Source organism: Oncorhynchus tshawytscha, linkage group LG27 (assembly GCF_018296145.1).
Source record: "Oncorhynchus tshawytscha isolate Ot180627B linkage group LG27, Otsh_v2.0, whole genome shotgun sequence".
NCBI classification, from domain to species: Eukaryota; Metazoa; Chordata; class Actinopteri; order Salmoniformes; family Salmonidae; genus Oncorhynchus; species Oncorhynchus tshawytscha.
In genome coordinates, this window is record NC_056455.1 from 16955916 (window position 1) to 16983881 (window position 27966).

Genomic DNA, 27966 nt, shown 5'->3' on the forward strand with positions numbered 1-27966 from the left:
CTTCGCTACTGTTATAGCCTCGCTACTGTTATAGCCTCGCTACTGTATATAGCCTCACTACTGTTATAGCCTCGCTACTGTTATAGCCTCGCTACTGTTATAGCCTCGCTACTGTATATAGCCTCACTACTGTATATAGCCTCACTACTGTTATAGCCTCGCTACTGTATATAGCCTCGCTACTCAATATAGCCTCGCTACTGTTATAGCCTCGCTACTGTATATAGCCTCGCTACTGTTATAGCCTCGCTACTGTATATAGCCTCGCTACTGTATATAGCCTCGCTACTGTTATAGCCTCACTACTGTTATAGCCTCACTACTGTTATAGCCTCGCTACTGTATATAGCCTCGCTACTGTTATAGCCTCGCTACTGTTATAGCTCGCTACTGTATATAGCCTCACTACTGTTATAGCCTCGCTACTGTATATAGCCTCGCTACTGTATATAGCCTCGCTACTGTTATAGCCTCGCTACTGTATATAGCCTCGCTACTGTATATAGCCTCGCTACTGTATATAGCCTCGCTACTGTATATAGCCTCGCTACTGTATATAGCCTCGCTACTGTATATAGCCTCGCTACTGTTATAGCCTCGCTACTGTATATAGCCTCTCTACTGTATATAGCCTCGCTACTGTATATAGCCTTGCTACTGTATATAGCCTCGCTACTGTTATAGCCTCGCTACTGTATATAGCCTCGCTACTGTTATAGCCTCGCTACTGTTATAGCCTCGCTACTGTATATAGCCTCGCTACTGTATATAGCCTCGCTACTGTTATAGCCTCGCTACTGTATATAGCCTCGCTACTGTATATAGCCTCGCTACTGTATATAGCCTCGCTACTGTTATAGCCTCGCTACTGTATATAGCCTCGCTACTGTATATAGCCTCGCTACTGTTATGGCCTCGCTACTGTATATAGCTTCGCTACTGTTATAGCCTCGCTACTGTATATAGCTTCGCTACTGTATATAGCCTCGCTACTGTCTATAGCCTCGCTACTGTATATAGCCTCGCTACTGTTATAGCCTCGCTACTGTATATAGCTTCGCTACTGTTAAAGCCTCGCTACTGTATATAGCTTTGCTACTGTATATAGCCTCGCTACTGTATATAGCCTCGCTACTGTATATAGCCTCGCTACTGTTATAGCCTCGCTACTGTTATAGCCTCGCTACTGTATATAGCCTCGCTACTGTTATAGCCTCGCTACTGTATATAGCCTCACTACTGTTATAGCCTCACTACTGTATATAGCCTCGCTACTGTTATAGCCTCGCTACTGTACATAGCTTCGCTACTGTATATAGCCTCGCTACTGTATAGCCTCGCTACTGTATATAGCTTCACTACTGTATATAGCCTCGCTACTGTATATAGCCTCGCTACTGTATATAGCCTTGCTACTGTATATAGCCTCGCTACTGTTATAGCCTCGCTACTGTATATAGCCTCGCTACTGTTATAGCCTCGCTACTGTATATAGCCTCGCTACTGTATATAACTCGCTACTGTATATAGAGCTACTGTACATAGCCTCGCTACTGTATATAGTCTCGCTACTGTTATAGCCTCGCTACAGTTATAGCCTCGCTACTGTATATAGCCTCGTTACTGTTATAGCCTCGCTACTGTATATACCCTCTCTACTGTTATAGCCTCGCTACATATAGCCTCGCTTGTTATAGCCTCTACTGTATATTGCTACTGTCATAGCCTGCTACTGTATATAGCCTCGCTACTGTTATAGCCTCGCTACTGTATATAGCCTGGCTCCTGAATATAGCCTCGCTACTGTATATACTCGCTACTGTATATAGCCTCGCTACTGAGATATAGCCTCGCTACTGTTATAGCCTCGCTACTGTTATAGCCTCGCTACTGTATATAGCCTCGCTACTGTTGTAGCCTCGCTACTGTATATAGCCTCGCTACTGTTATAGCCTCGCTACTGTTATAGCCTCGCTACTGTTATAGCTCGCTACTGTATATAGCCTCGCTACTGTATATAGCCCCTACTGTTATAGCCTCGCTACTGTATATAGCCTCGCTACTGTATATAGCTCCGCTACTGTATATAGCCCGCTACTGTACATAGCCTCGCTACTGTATATAGCCTCTCTACTGTTATAGCCTCGCTACTGTATATAGCCTCGCTACTGTATATAGCCTCGCTACTGTATATAGCCTCGCTACTGTAGCATAGCCATCATACTGTATATAGTCTCGCTACTGTATATAGTCTCGCTACTGTATATAGCCTCGCTGTGTTATAGCCTCGCTACTGTATATAGCCTCGTTACTGTTATAGCCTCGATACTGTATATACCCTCTCTACTGTTATAGCCTCGCTACTGTATATAGCCTCGCTACGGTTATAGCCTCGCTACTGTATATAGCCCCGCTACTGTCATAGCCTCGCTACTGTATTTAGCCTCGCTACTGTTATAGCCTCGCTACTGTATATAGCCTGGCTCCTGAATATAGCCTCGCTACTGTATATAGCCTCACTACTGTATATAGCCTCGCTACTGTTATAGCCTCGCTACTGTTATAGCCTCGCTACTGTTATAGCCTCGCTACTGTTATAGACTCGCTACTGTATATAGCCTCGCTACTGTTGTAGCCTCGCTACTGTATATAGCCTAGCTACTGTTATAGCCTGCTACTGTTATAGCCTCGCTACTGTATATAGCCTTGTTACTGTTATAGCTTCGCTACTGTATATAGCCTCGCTACTGCATATAGCCTCGCTACTGTTATAGCCTCGCTACTGTTATTATTATTATTATTATTATTATTATTAAAACTGCACTATTGGTTAGAGCCTGTAAGTAAGCATTTCACTGTAACAGGTACACCTGTTGTATTCAGCCAACGTGACAAATACACTTTGATTTGAGTGTGTGTGAGTGAGTGAGTGAGTGAGTGAGTGAGTGAGTGAGTGAGTGAGTGAGTGTGTGAGTGAGTGAGTGAGTGAGTTGGTTTATATTGAGAGAGAGAGAGAGAGAGAGAGAGAGAGAGAGAGAGAAAAAGCAGAGCAAGCCTTCCAAATCGTTTCTGGTGTTGTAAATGCAACAATACTACAATTGTAAAATAAGTATACTTAGTGAAATTCTGAAACTGTGTAGATTTTGTAGGATAAATACTGACCGGTTAGTGATACTTGAAAGTCTGAAGCGTCAGTATTATTGTCAGTGACTGGTGGACCCTGAGGAACTGTTGTGTTGTCCCCTTCTCCCCATCGGCCAAGAACAATAGAGACACCTTTTCAGTGCATTAAACCCCTTTTAAAAGGGAAGTGAAAGCCACCTCTCTGACAGGTAGGCTGTTTGATGTCTTTGTCACTTCCTCATCCTTCAAAGGCTTCAGCTCAGCACACGCCACCATGCGGAGAGAAGTCTTGGAGAGAAAATGATCTCCAGCATTGTGTTTGCCCTGGAGCCACAATATTTGGTTCATAGTTCTCTCATGAGGATGGCTCTGCAATCCCTCACTTCCACAGTTTTGGATTCCTGCCATTTTGGTAACAGAGCCGACTCATATACAGTCATGGTTCTTAACTGACAGAAGCATGATAAATCTATCCAATTGTAAAGATACATAATAACGTTGAAAATGAACAGAAAATCAATTAACTTACAACATATAACAAGTTACCCATCCTGAGTTTGTCAACATTTCTTATCCCTGTGTGACATTACTGAAAGCCTGTATGCTAACTGACATCAGCCGATTCCAAAGTACTATTATATCCAAGTCTAAACCAACATGAAATTTCCTTTTGACAGAACGGGTAAATACTTATCATTCATTCTTAACCCAAGTATCAACTTGTACTCTCAAGCCCTTAATTATAATCTTGTAATTTTCATTTAGGCTGTCTGCATGAAACTACATTTCATGAATTATTTAGCTGGTTATGCTCTTTTCCCAAAGGAAACTAGACTCTCTCTCTCTATAAGAACCTGAAAGGCAGAGAAAAAGGAGAACCACATATGCCTTCACCTCTGTATCTAGGGCCAGAGAGGAATGTAGAAGACTGTTGACGTCTTCACTTCTACTCACATGGGGCTTTCTTAGCTTCAGCTCAAACCTTTAGAGGAACCAAAGCCTTTCAAAAGAATGAAATACAACAAATGGCTTAGATGTGGTGGGGATTCCTTGACTTAAAACTTACTGTGCAGGACTTTCATATAGTGGAGCATATTACAACTTCAGATAACAAGATGTCAACCGTAGGGGCATCAAACCCAGCCACAAGAGACTGCAGGCAGAGATTCAACAGTAGGGGCATCAAACCCAGCCACAAGAGACTGCAGGCAGAGATTCAACAGTAGGGGCATCAAACCCAGCCACAAGAGACTGCAGGCAGAGATTCAACCGTAGGGGCATCAAACCCAGCCACAAGAGACTGCAGGCAGAGATTCAACAGTAGGGGCATCAAACCCAGCCACAAGAGACTGCAGGCAGAGATTCAACCGTAGGGGCATCAAACCCAGCCACAAGAGACTGCAGGCAGAGATTCAACAGTAGGGGCATCAAACCCAGCCACAAGAGACTGCAGGCAGAGATTCAACAGTAGGGGCATCAAACCCAGCCACAAGAGACTGCAGGCAGAGATTCAACCGTAGGGGCATCAAACCCAGCCACAAGAGACTGCAGGCAGAGATTCAACAGTAGGGGCATCAAACCCAGCCACAAGAGACTGCAGGCAGAGATTCGACCGTAGGGGCATCAAACCCGGCCACAAGAGACTGCAGGCAGAGATTCAACAGTAGGGGCATCAAACCCAGCCACAAGAGACTGCAGGCAGAGATTCAACAGTAGGGGCATCAAACCCAGCCACAAGAGACTGCAGGCAGAGATTCAACAGTAGGGGCATCAAACCCAGCCACAAGAGACTGCAGGCAGAGATTCAACAGTAGGGGCATCAAACCCAGCCACAAGAGACTGCAGGCAGAGATTCAACAGTAGGGGCATCAAACCCAGCCACAAGAGACTGCAGGCAGAGATTCAACAGTAGGGGCATCAAACCCAGCCACAAGAGACTGCAGGCAGAGATTCAACCGTAGGGGCATCAAACCCAGCCACAAGAGACTGCAGGCAGAGATTCAACAGTAGGGGCATCAAACCCAGCCACAAGAGACTGCAGGCAGAGATTCAACAGTAGGGGCATCAAACCCAGCCACAAGAGACTGCAGGCAGAGATTCAACAGTAGGGGCATCAAACCCAGCCACAAGAGACTGCAGGCAGAGATTCAACAGTAGGGGCATCAAACCCAGCCACAAGAGACTGCAGGCAGAGATTCAACAGTAGGGGCATCAAACCCAGCCACAAGAGACTGCAGGCAGAGATTCAACAGTAGGGGCATCAAACCCAGCCACAAGAGACTGCAGGCAGAGATTCAACAGTAGGGGCATCAAACCCAGCCACAAGAGACTGCAGGCAGAGATTCAACAGTAGGGGCATCAAACCCAGCCACAAGAGACTGCAGGCAGAGATTCAACAGTAGGGGCATCAAACCCAGCCACAAGAGACTGCAGGCAGAGATTCAACCGTAGGGGCATCAAACCCAGCCACAAGAGACCGCAGGCAGAGATTCAACAGTAGGGGCATCAAACCCAGCCACAAGAGACCGCAGGCAGAGATTCAACCGTAGGGGCATCAAACCCAGCCACAAGAGACTGCAGGCAGAGATTCAACAGTAGGGGCATCAAACCCAGCCACAAGAGACTGCAGGCAGAGATTCAACAGTAGGGGCATCAAACCCAGCCACAAGAGACTGCAGGCAGAGATTCAACCGTAGGGGCATCAAACCCAGCCACAAGAGACTGCAGGCAGAGATTCAACAGTAGGGGCATCAAACCCAGCCACAAGAGACTGCAGGCAGAGATTCAACCGTAGGGGCATCAAAGGGGCCACAAGAGACTGCAGGCAGAGATTCAACAGTAGGGGCATCAAACCCAGCCACAAGAGACTGCAGGCAGAGATTCAACAGTAGGGGCATCAAACCCAGCCACAAGAGACTGCAGGCAGAGATTCAACAGTAGGGGCATCAAACCCAGCCACAAGAGACTGCAGGCAGAGATTCAACAGTAGGGGCATCAAACCCAGCCACAAGAGACTGCAGGCAGAGATTCAACAGTAGGGGCATCAAACCCAGCCACAAGAGACTGCAGGCAGAGATTCAACAGTAGGGGCATCAAACCCAGCCACAAGAGACTGCAGGCAGAGATTCAACCGTAGGGGCATCAAACCCAGCCACAAGAGACTGCAGGCAGAGATTCAACAGTAGGGGCATCAAACCCAGCCACAAGAGACTGCAGGCAGAGATTCAACAGTAGGGGCATCAAACCCAGCCACAAGAGACTGCAGGCAGAGATTCAACAGTAGGGGCATCAAACCCAGCCACAAGAGACTGCAGGCAGAGATTCAACAGTAGGGGCATCAAACCCAGCCACAAGAGACTGCAGGCAGAGATTCAACAGTAGGGGCATCAAACCCAGCCACAAGAGACTGCAGGCAGAGATTCAACAATAGGGGCATCAAACCCAGCCACAAGAGACTGCAGGCAGAGATTCAACAGTAGGGGCATCAAACCCAGCCACAAGAGACTGCAGGCAGAGATTCAACAGTAGGGGCATCAAACCCAGCCACAAGAGACTGCAGGCAGAGATTCAACAGTAGGGGCATCAAACCCAGCCACAAGAGACTGCAGGCAGAGATTCAACAGTAGGGGCATCAAACCCAGCCACAAGAGACTGCAGGCAGAGATTCAACAGTAGGGGCATCAAACCCAGCCACAAGAGACTGCAGGCAGAGATTCAACAGTAGGGGCATCAAACCCAGCCACAAGAGACTGCAGGCAGAGATTCAACCGTAGGGGCATCAAACCCAGCCACAAGAGACTGCAGGCAGAGATTCAACAGTAGGGGCATCAAACCCAGCCACAAGAGACTGCAGGCAGAAATTCAACAGTAGGGGCATCAAACCCAGCCACAAGAGACTGCAGGCAGAGATTCAACAGTAGGGGCATCAAACCCAGCCACAAGAGACTGCAGGCAGAGATTCAACAGTAGGGGCATCAAACCCAGCCACAAGAGACTGCAGGCAGAGATTCAACAGTAGGGGCATCAAACCCAGCCACAAGAGACTGCAGGCAGAGATTCAACAGTAGGGGCATCAAACCCAGCCACAAGAGACTGCAGGCAGAGATTCAACAGTAGGGGCATCAAACCCAGCCACAAGAGACTGCAGGCAGAGATTCAACCGTAGGGGCATCAAACCCAGCCACAAGAGACTGCAGGCAGAGATTCAACAGTAGGGGCATCAAACCCAGCCACAAGAGACTGCAGGCAGAGATTCAACCGTAGGGGCATCAAACCCAGCCACAAGAGACTGCAGGCAGAGATTCAACAGTAGAGGCATCAAACCCAGCCACAAGAGACTGCAGGCAGAGATTCAACAGTAGGGGCATCAAACCCAGCCACAAGAGACTGCAGGCAGAGATTCAACAGTAGGGGCATCAAACCCAGCCACAAGAGACTGCAGGCAGAGATTCAACAGTAGGGGCATCAAACCCAGCCACAAGAGACTGCAGGCAGAGATTCAACAGTAGGGGCATCAAACCCAGCCACAAGAGACTGCAGGCAGAGATTCAACAGTAGGGGCATCAAACCCAGCCACAAGAGACTGCAGGCAGAGATTCAACAGTAGGGGCATCAAACCCAGCCACAAGAGACTGCAGGCAGAGATTCAACAGTAGGGGCATCAAACCCAGCCACAAGAGACTGCAGGCAGAGATTCAACCGTAGGGGCATCAAACCCAGCCACAAGAGACTGCAGGCAGAGATTCAACAGTAGGGGCATCAAACCCAGCCACAAGAGACTGCAGGCAGAGATTCAACAGTAGGGGCATCAAACCCAGCCACAAGAGACTGCAGGCAGAGATTCAACCGTAGGGGCATCAAACCCAGCCACAAGAGACTGCAGGCAGAGATTCAACCGTAGGGGCATCAAACCCAGCCACAAGAGACTGCAGGCAGAGATTCATCCACCTGAATTCTCAGCTGCACCGCGGAGCCACGTGAGGCGCTCAGTACAAAATGGAGGTAAGTGTGAGAAGTAAGTGTGATGTGAGGGGCCAGAGCTGCTCTTACCAGTCTCGTGAAGAGGGGAACTCCTAAATGCCAGAGGTGCTCGTTGAGCAGCCCGCTGTACACCACGTTCCCGAAGACAGCAATACTTCCTGATTTACACAACGTGTTTCCTACAGGGACAGAAACAGAGAGGAGAGAAAACACAGAGTCATTCAAATGGACTACACTACACTCCAGCAATGTACTAGGCTTTATTAGCAAGATTGGAAATTTAAATCATAGGAAATCATTGCACAGCCACAGAAATTGAAATAAAAGAAAGAAATAAGAAATATAATAGAGAGCACCACATTGATTGTTATGAATATTGATTTCAGAGGTTTATGATGGACAGGGAAATGTAGCTGCTGTGAAATCAATAGCACAAGTACATGTGTTTCAACTGCAGATGGCGGAACCTACAGCTAGCCTAATGAGATGCTTACAGTGATAACATCAGTGTGTAACAATCAGAGGTGTGCTGAAGGAGAGATCTGTCAGAGAAAGTCTGTACAAAGCCACCCATGACAGTGCCTCATTTTTTAAATTTTATTTTACCTTTATTTAACTAGGCAAGTCAGTTAAGAACAAATTCTTATTTTCAATGACTGCCTAGGAACAGTGGGTTAACTGCCTGTTCAGGGGCAGAACGACAGATTTGTACCTTGTCAGCTCGGGGGTTTGAACTTGCAACCTTCCGGTTACTAGTCCAATGCTCTAACCACTAGGCTACCCTGCCGCCCCCATACAGTATGTTACATACAGCTCTGGTTAGTCCTTGTTCCATCAACACAGGTAGTCAAACTCCTTGACCCTCGAACTCCCGTTCCCTCCATCCTCCACCCCCCTTAGTCGCATTACCACCCCCATTAGCACACTCTCCATGTGAGGACAGTCAGACCACAACATTGGCAACCCTGTATGAGACATGTAAGCCCGGCCCTCGGACCTCCGCCTCCAGACCTGGCCACAGTGACACGGCTGCTGTGTATGAAGAGCTTCTGCCTGGAGAGGAGAGAACCACTCTTAAGTTAGGCCCCTGCAGCAGCCGAGGAGCCAGCCCACACACTAACACTAAGGTCCCCACAACATATGATTCACACACACACTAACACTAAGGTCCCCACAACATATGATTTACACACACACACTACTACACGTCACCAAGTATGATGAACGCCGGTCCCCATTGTAATTTCTGCACAAAAGAATGCTGCAAAGGGGAGGTGGGGGAAACTGGAAGCAGTGCTGACAAGCAACACATGCATTATTTAAAAACAAAAGTAAAAAATGCCCATTAAAGTGTCAGTGGTGCTCTCGGCGGCTGGCGGTGGAGGTGGCTAGGGCGCGGTGTGTGTATTACTGTTATTAATGGGCCAGGCGTGGGGGGCATTGCTACGCTGTGATTGCTTTGCTGTTGCCATCCAGGGTTCACTCAATTTTTTTCACCCATTCTTTTTCAAGAGCGTGTGTGCAAGTGTGTGTCTGTGAGTGAGTGAGTGAGTGAGTGAGTGAGAGAGAGAGGGAGAGAGAGAGAGAGAGAGAGAGAGAGAGAGAGAGAGTGAGAGAGATAGAGAGAGAGACTGAGAGAGAGAGAGAGAGAGAGAGGGAGAGAGAGAGAGAGAGAGTTCTTCCTTCGAGAGAGAGAGAGAGAGAGAGAGAGAGAGAGAGAGAGGGGGAGAGAGGGGGAGAGAGAGAGAGAGAGAGAGAGAGAGAGAGAGAGAGAGAGAGAGAGAGGGGGTCTCCAGAGGGGGAGAGAGGGAGAGAGAGAGAGGGGGGAGAGGGGGAGAGAGACAGAGAGAGAGAGAGGCCTCAGAGACATGAGAGAGAGAGAGGGGGAGAAGAGGGAGGGGGAGAGAGGGGGAGAGAGAGAGAGGGGGAGAGAGGGGGAGAGTCTCCAAGACAGAGAGAGTCAAGAGAGAGACTGGGGGAGAGAGAGAGAGGGGGAGAGAGGGGAGAGAGAGAGAGGGGGAGAGAGGGGGAGAGACCTTTAAGAGGGGGAGAGTCTCCAACACAGGGGGTTAGAGAGAGGGGGAGAGAGTCTCCAAGAGAGGGAGGGGGAGAGAGGGGGAGAGAGAGAGAGGGTTAGAGAGGGGGAGAGAGGGGGAGAGAGAGAGAGAGAGGGACTGAGAGAGAGGGGAGAGAGAGAGAGAGAGAGAGAGAGAGAGACCTTTAAGAGAGAGAGAGAGAGAGAGAGAGAGAGTCAAGAGAGAGAGAGAGGGGGAGAGGGGAGAGAGAGAGAGAGAGAGAGATACACTGCAGGCCGGGAGCAGCATCAATGAGCTCCTACTGCTAATTAAGAGAGGGACCTTCCCCAGCGAGTAGCAGCACAAGTGCTTCTATCATCCTCTGATACAGTGTCATGTTCTTCCTAAATACAGTGGGCTGGGGATGGGGTGGACATATTGGAAATAAGTACATAGCACTTCACTATGCAGCATGAGATAAAGGGTTACTGTTACTGACAGTAGCCCTTATTACTACAGTCAACCTTTAACTGCCTCAGTCTCCAACACATGTTACAGTCATAACTTTGGAGTACAGAAAGATGATGTAATACTTCTCTGAGAAGAAAGAAGACGACATTGTGGTCCTGTGACTGAGTGTTGGCTCTCTCCTCAGTTCTGACACCACTTCACTACAGAGGAATTTAAAGCGTAGGGAAAATCAAGCAATCAAGCAATCAATACAGTATCCCTCTAGCTACATATTCATAAACAGAGGAAGGCTCGAGGCAGTTCATGTCACATTCTTCTCTGTAACTGCCTCTGAAATGCAGCCAGAAAGCAAGGTGCTAAAAAAACCATTTGATTTCAACTCATAGTTCCACTATTTAAAAAGAGCATGTGGAGCATTTCTTCCATTTAATAACATGTGTTCATTCTTTAATCTGGTGACATGTGGTTTTTGGTCCGTCTGTGTTAAAGAGTTGATATTCTGTTTTTGGTGCCCATGTCTTTTTTCTGTTAGGTCCTCTCAGCAGTTGTGTGCTTCTATCTTTCCTGCAGACTCAACATTATCGAGGCCAACCTCTGATTAATTATTAATTGTGTGATTAAAATGTAGAGAAGGAGGTGTGTGGGGGGGGGGGGTGGGGGCAGGCAGGGGGGGGTTGGGTTGGGTTGGGTAGCAGCCTGTATCCTTTCTACATCATTGGTGTCGGTCTCCACAATGTTATTATCCAGACCTTCAAATGACATTTTTCATCGCTATCTTTATATATGTTTCTGTTACATATCAGAACAGGGCATTTGACAGGAAGCTTCTAACAGAACGTAATGGTCAAGGCACATGTGATGGTGATGTGATGGTGATGGGGTGGTGGGGTGGTTGTTTTATTAAGTGAGTGATGCCGTCTCTTCGACTGAGTGTGCCTGGCGTGATCCTCCTCTGGATCGGTATGTGACACACACAGAAAGACATCATGAGGGATTTGGAGCATGCAGTGTAGTAGTAGTCATTTGTAGCACAATACAAAGCATTGAATGAAGTAAAAAAAAGAAAAGAAAATGTATCTGTCAATTATTGTCAAAAGTGTTTCAATAGTTTAGGTGTTGGGTGAGATTTATTTTAATGAACCAAAATGTGCAGTGTTTATCTGCTTATGAGTGTGTGTGTGTGTGTGTGTGTGTCCTTCCCTGGCCACTGCTCTCACATGTGCTCCCCTGACAATGCAGATGAAGGTGGGGAGCTGGAGCACAGAGCTCCAGAGCAATGCAGCTCGGAGATCCTTGTTCTAGCGACAAGGCACATTGCTGCAATGCAATAAGGGCAAACAACACTCTTAATAATTCAGGGCATGATACCGTGAGGGGGGATGGGTGGGGCAGAGATGCCTTAGAGTACCGCAGAATGGCTCATTTAGCCCCTGCCACGCATTATTAAAGTTGTATCGAACCCCCTCCTGAGTCCTTCCTCAAGTCTTATCCCCCTTCCTCATTCCAAAAGCCTGCGAGGTAACCAATAAGAGCTAGCAACATTTATAAACAACAAAGTGCCCTGCACCTTGGAGGAGGTAAACAATGGTGTTCCTCTTAATCTCCTTTTCCCGTGCTCTCCGTAAGTCCTCAGGTCCAGAATTTGTCATTGCTTTATCCTGTTTGCACTGTAGGCCACAGAGCCTTCTCATTCCGGATTATGTTCTTCCTGAGCTATGCCCATGGATGCAGAAAAATGTGGGGAATGATGCTTGCATGGAATCCGTTGGAGTAATAAAATAGTCCTCCTGTGTTAATGACGTATGATGGCATTGCTCTGGACATGTTCAAAGAATGATAATAGTTCTTAATAAGAAAGAAGATTTCTGCTCCAAAGTGCTTTCCCTGTTTACATTAAAATAGGTTGACGCTGAGATAAGATAGGCTCGTCTACACAATTGCTCCAAAATAATACAGTTGGATTCAGATCAAAAGCAATGCATTGGAGAATTTTAAACAAAATATGTTTTCCTTTTTTCATGTCAATCACATAAAAGAAGTATTACAAAATGCAAATTGCTACCATGTAATTACTAATTAAATGCCAGAGAACAATGCACTGGCTATACAATAATCAGATAGTGACAGGTGCAGTATACACTGCTGCAGGGTCCTCTTAAATCATAACAAATGTTTCCTGAGAGTGCAACATATGAGAGCCGCCACATATGCAAAATGCAGCTAACCAGGGAGAAAAGAAAAGCCTGCCCATGAAAGTCAGAGGCGTTATGGTAGACATAGAGTTTGATGATAGACTTGTAAATCAGTGCAGCTGGAATAGCCAGCCAGCCAGTCAGTCAGCCAGTGTGACTCTTTCTATCTCTTTCTCTATTTCTGCCTGCCATTTTAGCTGCTCAACACAGAGGTCCCATTTTCTTCAAAGATATGTAAATTAGCCACGTTGGCTCCTGTTGTAGGGCTGATCTGGTCTGATCCTAACAGTGAAACCTATCTACGTACTAAACTGTACCACAGGCCTCCCGCCACCCTCCCTCCCTCCTCCAGGAACCCAGCGGTAGGAAGAAAGAACGAGGTCCCTGAGGTATCCCTCCTCTCATAACACCAGCCCTGTTAATAGATGAGTCATTACATTCAAAGTGAATAATTATTTTAATACCATAAAAAAAACCAAATAAAGGCAGATATATAGGCAGCATATATTGTAGCTTGCATAACGCCTATGAACTTTGATCAGAGCTAATGTAGTTATTGTGTCATATTGAGGTGGTAGGGCCAGCGGAGGGAGGGAGGCTCCAGTTGTAGCGTGTTCTCCTCAGATAGATCCAGCTAAAAGCCATCTCCTCTCCTTTTCTTTTCCTTCCCCTTTGCTCTCCCCTCCTCTAATCTCCTCTCCTCTCCTGTCCTCTCCCCTCCTCTAATCTCCTCTCCTATCCTCTCCCCTCCTCTACTCTCCTCTCCTCTCCTATCCTCTCCCCTCCTCTACTCTACTCTCCTCTCCCCTCCTCTACTCTCCTCTCCCGTCCTCTACTCTCTTCTCTCCTCTCCTCTCCCGTCCTCTACAATCCTCTCCTCTCCCGTCCTCTACAATCCTCTCCTCTCCAGTCCTCTCCAGTTCTCTCCTCTCCCCTCCTCTAATCTCCTCTCCTATCCTCTCCCCTCCTCTCTCTACTCTCCTCTCCCCTCCTCTACTCTCCTCTCCCGTCCTCTACTCTCTCTCTCCCTCTCCTCTCCCGTCCTCTACAATCCTCTCCTCTCCCGTCCTCTACAATCCTCTCCTCTCCCGTCCTCTACAATCCTCTCCTCTCCCGTCCTCTACAATCCTCTCCTCTCCCGTCCTCTACAATCCTCTCCTCTCCCGTCCTCTACAATCCTCTCCTCTCCAGTCCTCTACAGTTCTCTCCTCTCCTCTCCCCTCCTCCCCTCTCACCCATTCTCCTCTCCTCCCACCCCTTCTCCCCTCCTCTCCTCCTCTCCTTTCCCCTCCTCTCACCCATTCTCCCTTCCTGTCCTCTTCTTGCCTCTCCTCTCACATCCTCTCCAATTCTCTCCTCTCCTGTCCTTGTGCATTATGAATGGAGCCATGTTCAGTCACGGACTGGCTGCACTTTCTGAACTTTCGCTGAGTAAGTTCTACTGGCTCCTCTACTCTTTAATCATTCCCCATTAGAGCAGAGGCCTATTGACTTCCAGTATGGAGATGAATAAGGCTGTAGCACCAGCACCAGCACCAGCCATATCTGGCTGCAGGCAGGAAGGAAGGGATTCACAGCACTAATTACAAGCCTGGGCCCCAGAACCAGACACAGAAACAGACCCAGACCCAGACCCAGACCCAGACACAGACACAGACACAGAAACAGACCCAGACACAGACCCAGACACAGAAACAGACCCAGGCACAGAAACAGACAGACACAGACACAGAAACAGACCCAGATCCAGACCCAGACAAAGAAGACACAGACCCAGGATCAGACACAGACCCAGACACAGAAACAGACCCAGACACAGACCCAGACACAGACCCAGACCCAGACACAGACAAAGACCCAGACCCAGAAACAGACACAGACACAGACACAGACAACGACCCAGACACAGCTGATGAAGAGCACTGGATCTGGGGAGGAGGAGGAGGAGGAGGAAGAGAGGAGAAGGAGAGCCTGGTGGATGACATCAGTGTCATCAGCACTGGAGCCTTCAAAACTATTACTGACATCATCACCTTCATCTTCATCACCCTTCGTCATCTGAGGATAAGAATTTTACTTGGCAGTCAACAATAAAACAAATAAATAAATAAATTAGCTATTAAATTGAAACTATAGAGAATGAAATATTTGACAAGCATTCACATTTTTGGGAGCTTTTTAAAAATGTTTGATTCAAAACTACAGGAGAATTCTTGAGGTCCTGGTAATTGGAAAGAACTTGAACAGTGGATGGAGATGCACATATGTCTCTATGTCTCCACTGTAGCCTGTGTTAAGGTGGACTGGTCCACTCAGTAGAATGGAGTTATGATGAAGGGCCTTTAGGATTGCATCAGACTATTGATTGCTAGCAGCACTGAGAGATGTGGTTTACCATCGTTATAAACAACCTTTTTGTGAAGTACAGTTTGGGGAAACAAATGATTTTATTTAGTAGATTTTTGGATTTGACTGTTGAATAATTTATGGCTACACAACCCTTGGCACGGGGAGCGAGAAAACCCTACAAAGAGCACATATCAAATGCTATCATATACAGGCCTGCATACTTGAATGCTTTCTCTTTCCAATAGATTTTTTACCACTCAACCTCCATCGGCTCTGCTTTGTCAACATCAGTTGAGTGAGAAGTCCCGAGGGCCAGAAAATCTCCTGTAATCTGCCAGACTTTTCTGCCATGTATGGCACACTTGTTTTCCTATATCCCTCTAAGTGTTATTGAGTCTGCAAACTCTGACATTGTTTTATCATTTTGGATCCAGTATCTGGGTGAAATGCCCAGTAGGGCTGTTTGAATTACTTGAGCTGTGGTTAATATTATGCCAGATGTATTCCTCACCCAGATGCTCTGTATTAATTCATGGATAAATGACAGAATGATGGCTATGGAAACAAATGCATGTATTTTTCACATCAATTAATAATTCAATGAATTCACATCAGATCTTTTCACGTCAGATATTTTTCAGATCTGATCTGATTAGTCAAAAGACCAATTAGTGAAAAGAAGATCAGAATTGGGTTACCTGTGTAAACACAGCCTATTTGATCTATTTATGTCCTTGGTCAGGGGCTGAGGACAAGTGTCTGTTTAAGAGCCCTTGTGGAAAAAAAGGTGGATAACATCAGTAATCCTGCAATGAGGAAATACTCGAGCAGCAGCTCACACAGTGGGGGAGGTGGAGGAGGAGGAGGTGGGGGGTCTATAAAATATCAAAGCAGATCGATTAGCCTGACCTCATACCATATCCATGTTGTGCAGCGAGGGAGGGAGCCATACAGGGTCAAATCAGGCCAAGGAACAAAACAAAGCAAGCCCATTGATATTTTTCAGATTTTTGGCATAGGTTATTTTGTTAATAACAATAGAATAAATCCTATTTTCACCTATTTTGTGGGAAAATTCATCCAAACTAGCATCATTGCCATTCTCACTTGTACCGAAGACAAACTGTGATTGCTACAGTGCCGCAGCAGTCGTTCCTTCCTGAAAAATAAAAAAGAATCACCAGGGATGATGGCTCTCACATCGTGTTCCACATTCGTGTTGTCTAGTATTGGCTTTATAAAGACCATGGCCCACTCAATTGCACTCCAGAGGCAGAAGCTTACTAACTGAAGAGAAACCAGGTCAACTGATAGGGGAATTGTATTGTTATCTTTATATGTGCGCCGCAGATACAGTGGTGGAACTCTTGTTAGCGACTCTGCCATTTACAAAGCAATCAGGCTGGGTTATCGACATGGGAGGAGCGGCACTAACCTACAGTCATCCACTCCATGTTTGCTAATGAACGGCTGCGCGGCTTGGTGCCCTGGCTATAGCTACGCCACGGATGGAGACTGAAGATGGAGAGAGCTCCAGAATAAACAGGAACAGGGGAGAGGGTGGAGGGACAGGGGTCTGGGTATGGGATGGGGAGGAGGGGGGCTGTTGCCCTGTCTTGACATCCCATCATGAGACCCCTTGGCTGGGCCGGTCGGGGAGGGGAGGGAGGGGAGGCTTGCTGCTGCTTGCTGGCGATGCAGAGTCTGTTTGCTGTGCATCCATCAACCTCTGTGTCCTGCCGAGGAGGCGATCGATACTCAACACAAAAGCTCATTGATGACAGACAGCTCTTGACAAACATATAGCATTTTTTCTGTCTAGTATAGCAATAATCTCCAAGGTCAGTGTGAGTCATTCAAGACGGTGGAGACACAAGGAGCTCATGCGAAGCGCCGTGAGACGGCTTCTTACGGGCTGAAACAAAGGGATTGCACTGATGTATTTTAGTGTCTATTTTACTTCTTGGCACATTGTTAGGCTCCACATTATAAAGAGAAGGAGAGGCACCATGAACATGACAATTGGCGAAACTGTCATGCACTGTCAATCACTGACAGCAAAACCCCAAGGACAATCCACAGACCAGGAAGCTAATGGCTACAGATCATTGGTTGCTGTTGCTTTGAACGTGACATACTGTAAACCATCGGAACCCACCACTGTTGATCTAAAACTAATTTATACCTTTCAAAACACAGTCTCACACTGAATATAATATACTGTACATGGATCTAAAGTCCCCATACAAGCCCTTACTTCCCCCTCCCCACCTATCCAATCCACTCAGACCCAGCGCCAGAATAAAGTGACCAAGGGGGCAGTTGAAATCAGCGAGGGGGCACAATTTTGGGGGGTTCTTGCATTGCAATTATATTGAATTCTGCTTATATCATGCTACACCACAATAAACATAAAGTTCAAATGCCATGACAGGTAGGCTACAGATTTTGTGCAAATCTCTGCTGGACAGCACATTACACACTAAAGCAAGGCTGTTTTAGTGATGAATATAGGCTACAAGGTAGATAATAGGGCAATTCATCTATTATAAACAGCCTATGTAACACACTGCTGTCTTACCAAAACAATGCAAACTAAATGCTGAAAGTAGTAGCCTAGTTATTCATGCATGCAAACAAAAACACAGACAAAATTGTGAATGTGAACGAGTGGGAACAGAACAAAACAGCGGTACCAAGTAAACAAAATATCAGATGAATAAAGGCATGACACAATCTATAATTAGGCTAGTTATATTAACAGTAAACAAACACAGTAAAGAAAAGGTGAATGGAGATCCAGATAAGCAAAACAGCCTACTGTAACGGCATTCCTCCTCCTCTTCTGAGGAGGAGTAGCGAGAAGGATCGGAGGACCAATGCGCAGCGTGGTAAGTGTACATAACGTTTATTTAAAGACATAAACTGAACTCTGCAAAACAATAAACGTGAAACGAACAAAACCGAAACAGTACCGTGTGGCAACAAACACTCACACGGAAACAAACACCCACAAACCAACAGTGAAACCCAGGCTACCTAAGTATGATTCTCAATCAGAGACAACTAACGACACCTGCCTCTGATTGAGAACCATACTAGGCTGAACTCAAAACCCCAACATAGAAAAACACACATAGACTGCCCACCGCAACTCACGCCCTGACCATACTAAATAAAGACAAAACAAAGGAAATAAAGGTCAGAACGTGACAGTACCCCCCCCAAAGGTGCGGACTCAGGGAGCAAAACCTGAACCTATAGGTGAGGGTCTGGGTGGGCGTCTGTCCGCGGTGGCAGCTCTTGCGCGGGACGTGGACCCCACTTCACCACAGTTTTTCTCTGCCTCATTGTCCGCCTCCGTGGCCTCTTAAACACGACGACCCCTGCCGCCGACCTCGGACTGGGGACCCTAGAAATGGGTCCCGAATGGACAGGACATTACGGCAGTGCCGGACAGGCGGGAGACTCCGGCAGCTCCGGAGTGAATGGCGATTCTGGCATCGCCTGGCTGACTGACGGCTCTGGCGGCTCCTGGCTGACTGACGGCTCTGGCGGCTCCTGGCTGACTGACGGCTCTGGCGGCTCCTGGCTGGCTGGTGGCTCTGGCAGCTCCTGGCTGGCTGACGGCTCTGGCGGCTCTTGGCTGGCTGACGGCTCTGGCGGCTCCTGGCTGGCTGACGGCTCTGGCATCTCCTGGCTGGCTGACGGCTCTGGCGTCTCCTGGCTGGCTGGCGGCTCTGGCGGCTCCTGGCTGGCTGGCGGCTCCTGGCTGACTGGCGGCTCTGGCGGATCCTGGCTGACTGACGGCTCCTGGCTGACTGGCGGCTCTGGCGACTCCTGGCTGACTGGCGGCTCCTGGCTGACTGGCGGCTCTGGCGGCTCCTGGCTGACTGGTGGCTCCTGGCAGACGGGCGACTCAGGCGGCTCAGGACAGATGGGAGACTCTGGTAGCTCAGGACAGATAGGAGACTCTGGCAGCTCAGGACAGACGGGAGACTCTGGCGGCTCGGGAGAGGAGGAAGGCTCTGGCAGCGCTGGACAGGCAGGAGCACCTGTAGGGAGAAAACGGAGAGACAGCCTGGTGCGTGGAGGTGGCACTGGGCACTGACCGGACCGTGCAGGCGCACTGGAGCTCTTGAGCACCGAGCCTGCCCAACCTTACCTGGTTGAATGCTCCCCATAGCCAGGCCAGTGCGGCGAGGTGGAATAGCCCCCACTGGGCTGTGCTGGCGAACCGGGGACACCATACGTAAGGCTGGTGCCATGTACGCCAGCCCGAGGAGACGCACTGGAGACCAGATGCGTAGAGCTGGCTTTATGGCACCTGGCTCGATGCCCACTCTAGCCCGACCGATACGCGGAGCTGGAATGTACCGCACCGGGCTATGCACACACACTGGGGAAACTGTGCGCTCCACCGCATAACACGGTGCCTGCCCGGTCCCTCTCTCTCTCTCCGGTAAGCACGGGAAGTTGGCACAGGTCTCCTACCTGGCTTCGCCACACTCCCCGTGTGCCTCCCACCAAGAGATTTTTGGGGCTGCCTCTCCGGCTTCCAGCTGCGCCGCCGTGCTTCCTCCTCATACCAGCGCCTCTCTGCCTTCGCTGCCTCCAGCTCTGCTTTGGGGCGGCGATATTCCCCTGGCTGTGCCCAGGGTCCTTTGCCGTCCAGAATCTCCTCCCATGTCCAGGAGTCCTGCGTTCTTTGCCGCTGCTGCTGCTGCCCTTTACCACGCTGCTTGGTCCTTTCTTGGTGGGTGTAGAAAATAGAAACACACACATAGACTGCCCACCCCAACTCACGCCCTGACCATACTAAATAAAGACAAAACAAAGGAAATAAAGGTCAGAAAGTGACACCTACAGCCTATTACTGTGAGATGCAGACATGCACAGCTGTCTTGCCAAACAAATATGCCTATAGGCCCGCTTCAGACATGGAAAACCATGCAACTCATGAGTACAGCAACATGTTGTGATATGGCACAATGCACGTTTTTGAATCAAATTCTGTCACATGGAATGACGCTGGAGAGACGAAGCAGGTACGGGGAGTAAAACATTTACTAAATAATGGACATGGATCAAGACAGGAACAGCGTCAGCAAACAGGTAACACAAACAAAAGACAATCAATGCAGAAGCGGGGAACAGAGCTGGGGAACTGACAAATATAGGGGTGGTAATAACAGGTGATGAGTGAGTCCAGGTGAGTCCAATATCGCTGAAGCGCGTGATGAGGGAAGGCAGGTGTGTGTAATGGATGGAGGGAGTGCGTGATGCAGGGAAGCATGGCGCCCTCAAGCGCCAGGGGGGGGGAGAGCGGGAGCAGACATGACAAATTCGAAAACGTTTCCAATACGTACAGTTCCATTTACAACCACAAAAACCAATAGGCTACTAAGAAAACAATAATAGAATGTATTTCTATGATGAAACATACCGATACTTAGCTATATTTTGGGTACGTCATTTGGGCTCTTGTTATATGGAATTATATTGAATTTTGCTTTTATCACACTATACCACAATAAACATTGAAGTTCAAATGCTTTTGACCAAGAAATGACAGGTTGTTGCGAGAATCTCCACTACGCTCTATCAGCACCATGGACAGCGCCCTACAAGATTTTAATTAAAAAACAACCAGCTAGATTGATTCTTACCTTTTCAGCAGAGTCACATTTACATGTCCTTAAAAACAGCCTATAACTAACTACAAAAACACTCTTCCTTGTGTTTCGATCTGTAGCATATGCAAAACTTTATATTGTTGTTTTATATTGTATTGTTGTTTTTTCTTTCCTTAAAACAATAATTGTCGACCTCACAGTTTGGAGATTTGAACACTAAATACATTAGGGCATTGCATGCATAGGCCTACCTTAGGCATCCACTGTATAAATATTAAAATATATACAGTGCCAGTCAAAAGTTTAGACACACCTACTCATTTAAGGGCTTTTCATATTTTTTTTAAATGTTCTACATTGTGGAATAATAGTGAAGGTATCAAAACTATGAAATAACACATAAAAAGTGTAAAAGTATAAAACAAATCAAAATATATTGTATATTTGAGATTCTTCAAAGTAGCCACCCTTTGCCTTGATGACAGCTTTGCACATTGTTGGTTTTCTCTCAACAAAAAAACATTTTTTTCCCAATATAAATTTGCCTGCATCTTTATGTGCTCTAATATCATTTTTTGGGGCTAATTCTCTACCTGAATAAGTGGAAACTCGAAACATTTGCTAGCTCACTAACTCTAAAGATAATACCCACTCATTGTAGCCATGTATTAATCTAAAGGTACATTTAGATTTTAAAATGGTATACAATCTGAACACTTTTCAAGTGGCTCACTTGACACAGCAGCAGGCCCCATAAAAGCAGGTACAGGAGTCAGACACTTTCATTACAGGAGTCATGAGGATACTGTACATTACTGTTTGACCAAATCATGGTTTTAGCCTCCTAAAAAATAGGATGTTTTTAGTAAGGTGAATGAATGTGCAGCCCACACCGATGAAACCAATACATTTTTTAACTCCCACAGCCAGCTGTCAAAAGGTTGAAAAATGTGACTAAATGGTCGCAGTCTGGAGCCCTGCCTTGTGGGATTTTCTGCCTTGAGGCATACTCTCTAACTTTAATTTTACTTCAACAAAAAAGGTCTCCATTTTCACAATCAACAGTAGCCTAGGCCAATGCTCCTCTCACTTTTTCTGACAATTTGGACAGCTAAAATATTTTTTAATCGTCTTTGTATTTATTTAATCTGCAGAATTTTGGCAAATACCGGTTAACGGAAACCTGAAACCTGCACACTGTTCTTGCTAGTATCACTGCTCTTTATTAAGCTTTACATATCAGCCTCAAGGCCTTGAGTTCAGACGAAGGCCTTGTGGCCGATACGTAAATACAAAATAATTGATTAAAACACACTGTTATGTAATGAAGGTCTACAGTAGCCTCAGCAGCACTCTGTAGGATAGCACTGTGGTGTAGCCGGAGAACAGCTAGCTTCTGTCCTCCTCTGTGTACATTGACTTCAATAAAAAAAACGAAGAGGCTCATGGTTCTCACCCCCTTCCATAGACTTACACAGTAATTATGAGGACTTCCAGAGGATGTCATCTTGCAGCATGAACTGACATGTTGTCCACCAAATCAAAGGATCAGAGAATGAATCTAGAACTGGAATCATAAGCTACAGCTAGCTAGCACTGCAGTGCATAAAATGGGGTGAGTGGCTGACTCAAAGACAAAGAAGAGAGAGAAAGACAATATAATGTATTGCCACTGGGGCCTGCCAGTGTAACTGCTAAACTGCTTGCTGCTGAATGTAAACTGTACACCTTGATTCTCTCGACCTGTGCACCAACGTTGTAAACTTTCATTCATAGGCTAGGTTGCAGCAATCTCATGATGGGTACAAGGAAAATATTAGTATCATGTAGTAGCCTAAAATCGATGTTATATTGAGCTGAGTGACTGGAGTATGAATGACAGTCATCCAATATGCTGTAATAGAAATAAGGCCATCTTAAATGGCACCGACCGCCACTGCCTCCTACACACACCCATTGTGCTGACAGAGCAGTGGAGATACAGATTTGAAGATAACCTGTCACTCAATCATTTTAACTTTTTTCTATTTTTATATAGGCACAAAACTAAAACTGAGGAGGCTCAGGTTTGAACTGAGGGTGCTAAGCCCTGATTTGCCCCCTCATGGAGCAGGGTACGACTCCATATATACCATAGTTATTATGGAGACTCAGACGGATAGAGAGAGCCACACATACATAACATGGGGACCTACAGGTGTGAGTTACGATGGAGACTTCCAGTCATAATAGAAGGCCAGGCTTCCCCCCCAGGCCATCCTGCCAGCTGGCCAAAGTGAGTGAGAGTGATGCCCGAGCGAGGCAGCCCCATTAGGGAAGTGCTGCCTGGTGGTGATCAGAGCTGAGCGCTAGCTAGGAGCGGTGTGCAGGCCGGGCAGGCTAGCTCAGGTAATTAAAGGCAAACCCAGGAAGGCAGGCAAAGCGGGGGCACCCAGATTTATGCGGCTCAGTAATGCACACACTAAAGTCAGCCCGCCATCCAAAGGCACACTTTACTGCCAATCTTATGAAGCATTAGCTACCTCACCATGCTGATGCATTCCATCATTCTCTCACTCTCTCTCTCCTCTCGCTTACTCCCTCTGTCTTTCACTCTCTCGCTCCCTACTCTCTCTCCAGCCTCTCCTCTCCTCCCCGTCCCCAACCACACCTTTTCTCCCCTTCTCTTCATTCTGCCAATGGAGACAAGTGACACATAGGTTTTTTTTTTCTTCTTTAGTCACGTGGAGTTACGAGCCTATTGCAACGGAAACCAGGAATGAAAGGAATGCCAAAGCTACATTCTTTATTTGTAAATCAAATCAAATTTGATAAATACACATTTGTAAACAAATCAAATTATTTATATATTCATCAGCTGATATCTTTTTCAATAGGTAGATGTATATAGTTATTTTTTTAACAACTGTGTGATATAATGCTGTTTCCTACAGGCAGTAAGTATTTTGACAAGCAATGTGAATACTGTCAAAATTCAAGAGTATGATCTTACAAATGAAGCTCCCAAGAGCCAATCTTCTAAATGAAGTAAGATGCATGTGAGGCTATGGTCTATGAAACCTGTCAACCAGTACATCCATATACTGTAGGTTCCTTGTTATACAACCTGAGATATGAATGGTTCCCACTGCCCACCACATTGGAGTATGCCTGGGCAGTGATGTAGTCTACGGCCTCACATAACCAGACCGACCAAGGCCTGTGACCGTGGATGGCTCCAGTCAAACAGAGATAGAGACAGAGAACGGTGAGGGAGAGAAGGGAGAAACAGAGAGAGAACAGTAGCCACTTCCCTATCAGCTCCTATTCCATCAACCATCTCCACAGATTAGACAGATAGCTGTAGACACACAGACATATCAGATGGACAATAGTCAGATAGTCCAACAGAAAAAAAACATAATAGAGACAGAATGAGAGACAGGCAGCCCAGTCCTCCAGAGGGGCACCAATGAAAAGGTGGGGATGGGCAGTCAGGCATACAGTAAATCATGGAGAAGCTACTCAATGGTGTAGCGCTATGGAGTATGGCTGCCGGGTTGGGGAGAGTTAGCCGCAGCGTGCATGAGCTTGCCTTATCAATGCTGACAGGCAGACAGCCCGTTTATAGGAAAAGGAAAAAAAGCATCAAGGAAATCCTGCTCTTGTCTATCCCCAATTGAATTACAGCTGTGATCTGAGAGGGCCAGGATGATATCCTTTGACGAGAGGGACCGCTGTATATCTGTACAGTGTGTCCCCCAGGTCTCACGTCCCTCAACTTTGCCCATTTATTTTTATTTGTTCCCCTTGCTTCTAGTTAAAGCCCTGCAGCAGCCCACAAAATGGAGAGAGGGGAGTGGGGGCAGGTGGAGTGGGAGGGGGTAGCTGGGAGAGGTACTGCTGGGAGAGAGCAAGGCGTAGATCACATGACCCCTGTGATATTGGCTGAAACTAATGTCCCCCATGTTCCCCAGCAGAAACAAAAACTCACATTCACGTACGCACACACACACCAAATGCATATATCACACATGCACACATAGACACATATACAGGGTTGGGGAGTAACGGATTACATGTACAAATAGATGGGCAAAGGGACGTGAGACCTGGGGGACACACTGTACAGAAGATATACAGCAGTCTCTCTCGTCAAAGGATATCATCCTGGCCCACTCAGATCCCAGCTGTAATTCAACATGTAAGGGATTACAAAAAACACGTAACTGTAATCTGTTACCAGCAAAATTATTGTAATCAGATTACAAATACTTTTGAAAAACGATATGATTACTTTTAAATTCAAAAAGGAGGTTTCTGAACGGAAAAAAAAAATCTTTGTCACTTTCTGTTTTCTCAATGAAATTCAAATCAGCATTGAAAAAAGTGCAAGTTTAAGTTTGTTCCACCTGAGCGAGTCTGACCACAAGTCTGAGACCACTATGATGACACACCAAATGTGTTTGATGGATAAAGAGCAGGAATAGGCTTTTGTAGGCTACAGTCCAAGCTATGTCTTCCAATGGTACGACTGCTGTTGTCATCCAAAGATTATCCAATTTGAATAAATGCTTGGAGGTAAGGATGACAGCAGTGGTGTAGTCTATGGCAATAGGGATATCACTTATTGTTATCTAAATACGTTGATGAATCACACTGTTTTAGCTATTTACGCCTTACGGATTGTGGTTGTGGTGGTTGGCTGTTCACAAATCAAAATGTGTATTTGAACCCAATAATGATTGAATTCAAGAAATTTAAGCTGCATATCAATCATTGTTTTAGAAACCAGTGGACAGCCAGTGAAAAATGCGCTCTTGCAACTTTCGGTCCAACTCATCCCAAACCATTTCAATTGGGTTGAGGTCGGGTGATTGTGGAGGCCAGGCATCTGATGCAGCACCATCACTCTCCTTCTTGGTCAAATAGCCCTTACACAGCCAGGAGGTGTGTTCTGGGTCATTTTCCTGTTGAAAAACAAATGATAGTCCCACTAAGCACAAACCAGATAGGATGGTGTATCGCTGCAGAATGCTAAGGTAGCATGCTGGTTAAGTGAGCCTTGAATTCTAAATAAATCACAGACAGTGTCACCAGCAAAGCACACCCACACCATCACACCTCCTCCTCCATGCTTCACGGTGGGAACCACACATACAGAGATCATCCGTTCACCTACTCTGTGTCTCACAAAGATATGGCGCTTGGAACCAAAAATCTCAAATTTGGACCAAAAGACTGATTTCCACCGGTCTAATGTCCATTGCTCGTGTTTCTTGGCCCAAGCAATTCTCTTATTATTATTGATGTCCTTTAGTAGGGGTTTCTTGGCAGAAACTCGACCCATGAAGGCCTGATTCACGCAGTCTCCACTGAACAGTTGATATTGAGATGTGTCTGTTACTTGAACTCTGTGAAACATTTATTTGGGCTGCAATCTGAGGTGCAGTTAACTCTAATGAACGTATCTTCTGCAGCAGAGGTAACTCTGGGTCTTCCTTTCCTGTGATGGTCCTCATGAGAGCCAGTTTCATCATAGCGCTTGATGGTTTTTGCACTTGAAGACACTAAAAGTTCTTGAAAGAAACATTTAAAAAATGGACTGTCATTTTTTCTTGGGGCAAAAAAAATGATTTCCAAGTTCTCCCATTGATGAGAGGCCTTCATGTCCTAAAGTAATGATGGATGGTCATTTTTCTTATAAAACAATAATTTTGATATCATGGATGGTCAGTCCTTGAATCCAAAACTCTGTCTTAATCTGAGAGTGGTTACATTTCTCCAGGCCCATCCCTCAGCTTATTATCAAAACAGAGGCGGGGCGTTCATTTTGTTATTACTTCTGTGGATTATTACGATATCAAAGTGTCACCAACAAAATGTTTAACAATAGGCCTATAGCAAATGCAGCATATGGCATTCATTTTACACATGTAAACAGCACTATTCAGTAGTGCTAAAAACATGACATTCCATGAGCGCAGCATTTATTTTTCAACTCAAATCAATGAGCCCAATCAGTCCTCCATGACAACAAAATCATAAACAACAGAGTAGGGCTGGCTAATAAATCCTTAGTTTTGGGGTTATGCTCAGGTAAAACAATTTGGTTAATCTATACTTCCATATTTCCAAGTCCTATTCTTTAAGATCAAGGGGTATAACATTTGTTTTTAATGTTACATAATTTAATCATATTATTATATGTAGTAGAAAATGATGGGTTAGAAAAAGCCTATATAACCAACCCATCAAGTAAAATATAACATCCATATATGGCCAGCTATGTAAACTTGAACATGGATTTATCCTGCAATAGATGAGGTTCAATTGGTAACATATATTTTTGTCTTCTTCTAATGCCTCTTAAGGGGAAAGTAATCAGATTAAGTTACTGAGTTTGGGTAATCCAAAAGTTACCTTACTGAATATCATTTCGGACAGGTAACTAGTAACTGTAACGAATTACATTTAGAAAGTAACCTATGCAACCCTGCGCACATATATAAAAACACTCACACCATCCCTTCCCCAAACACACACATACACACACACACACAGAGAACACCATGAAACCCACAGGAAAGAATGTCCACCAAATGAGGCCCTTTGGGCACCCTCCCAGTTGACATGAATTTGGATGAGCCAGATCCGGTTCCATCCAGTTTGGCCAAACACACTGCATCATCATCTCACTCAAGGTGCCTCAAACAACAGCCAAGAACCACAACTCAGGTAACATCCAAACATTTCCATTTTGTGGGCTGATTGCTGCTGTCATGTTGATTTGATTGCAAAGTCTACCTTTGTTGTCTTGCACCCAGACACATGGAGAACTAACCACACTAACCTCTGTACATAACACCTGAGCTGTACCCATCACAGTGAGTGAAGCCCAAAAAAATGGTTGTATCTCTGTTGTAGACACTCTCTCAGTGGCCAGGCAGTCAGGGAAAGGGAAATTATGCATAAGTATCAAGGATTTACTGTCACATACGGCTGTCATCACAAGGAGGTGCATCAATATAATATACACCTCCAATCCTCAGGTCCCACTGAATGTTTTAAAACTCTGCATTAAGCCAAATCCCTGCCAGGGAACGGTGACTGTCATTTGGGGATTGAAAGGTGGTTTTCTCCAGTCACAACTGCTCATTACTGTTGCTACTCAACTCAATGGCATTCTCAGGCAGTAAGGATGTCTATGTGGGACTGACA

General features: G+C 46.3%; 1 protein-coding gene across 3 annotated transcripts in view; it reads right to left on the reverse strand.

Annotated features, from left to right (window-relative positions):
- LOC112234949 (RNA binding protein fox-1 homolog 3-like) overlaps positions 1-27966 on the reverse strand; it is a 485643-nt gene that overhangs the window by 146553 nt on the left and 311124 nt on the right. For all 3 annotated transcript variants that reach the window (XM_042307223.1, XM_042307224.1, XM_042307221.1), the window contains exon 6: positions 8173-8282. In XM_042307223.1, the coding sequence (XP_042163157.1) occupies positions 8173-8282 (110 nt within the window). The remainder of the gene's footprint in view (positions 1-8172; positions 8283-27966) is intronic.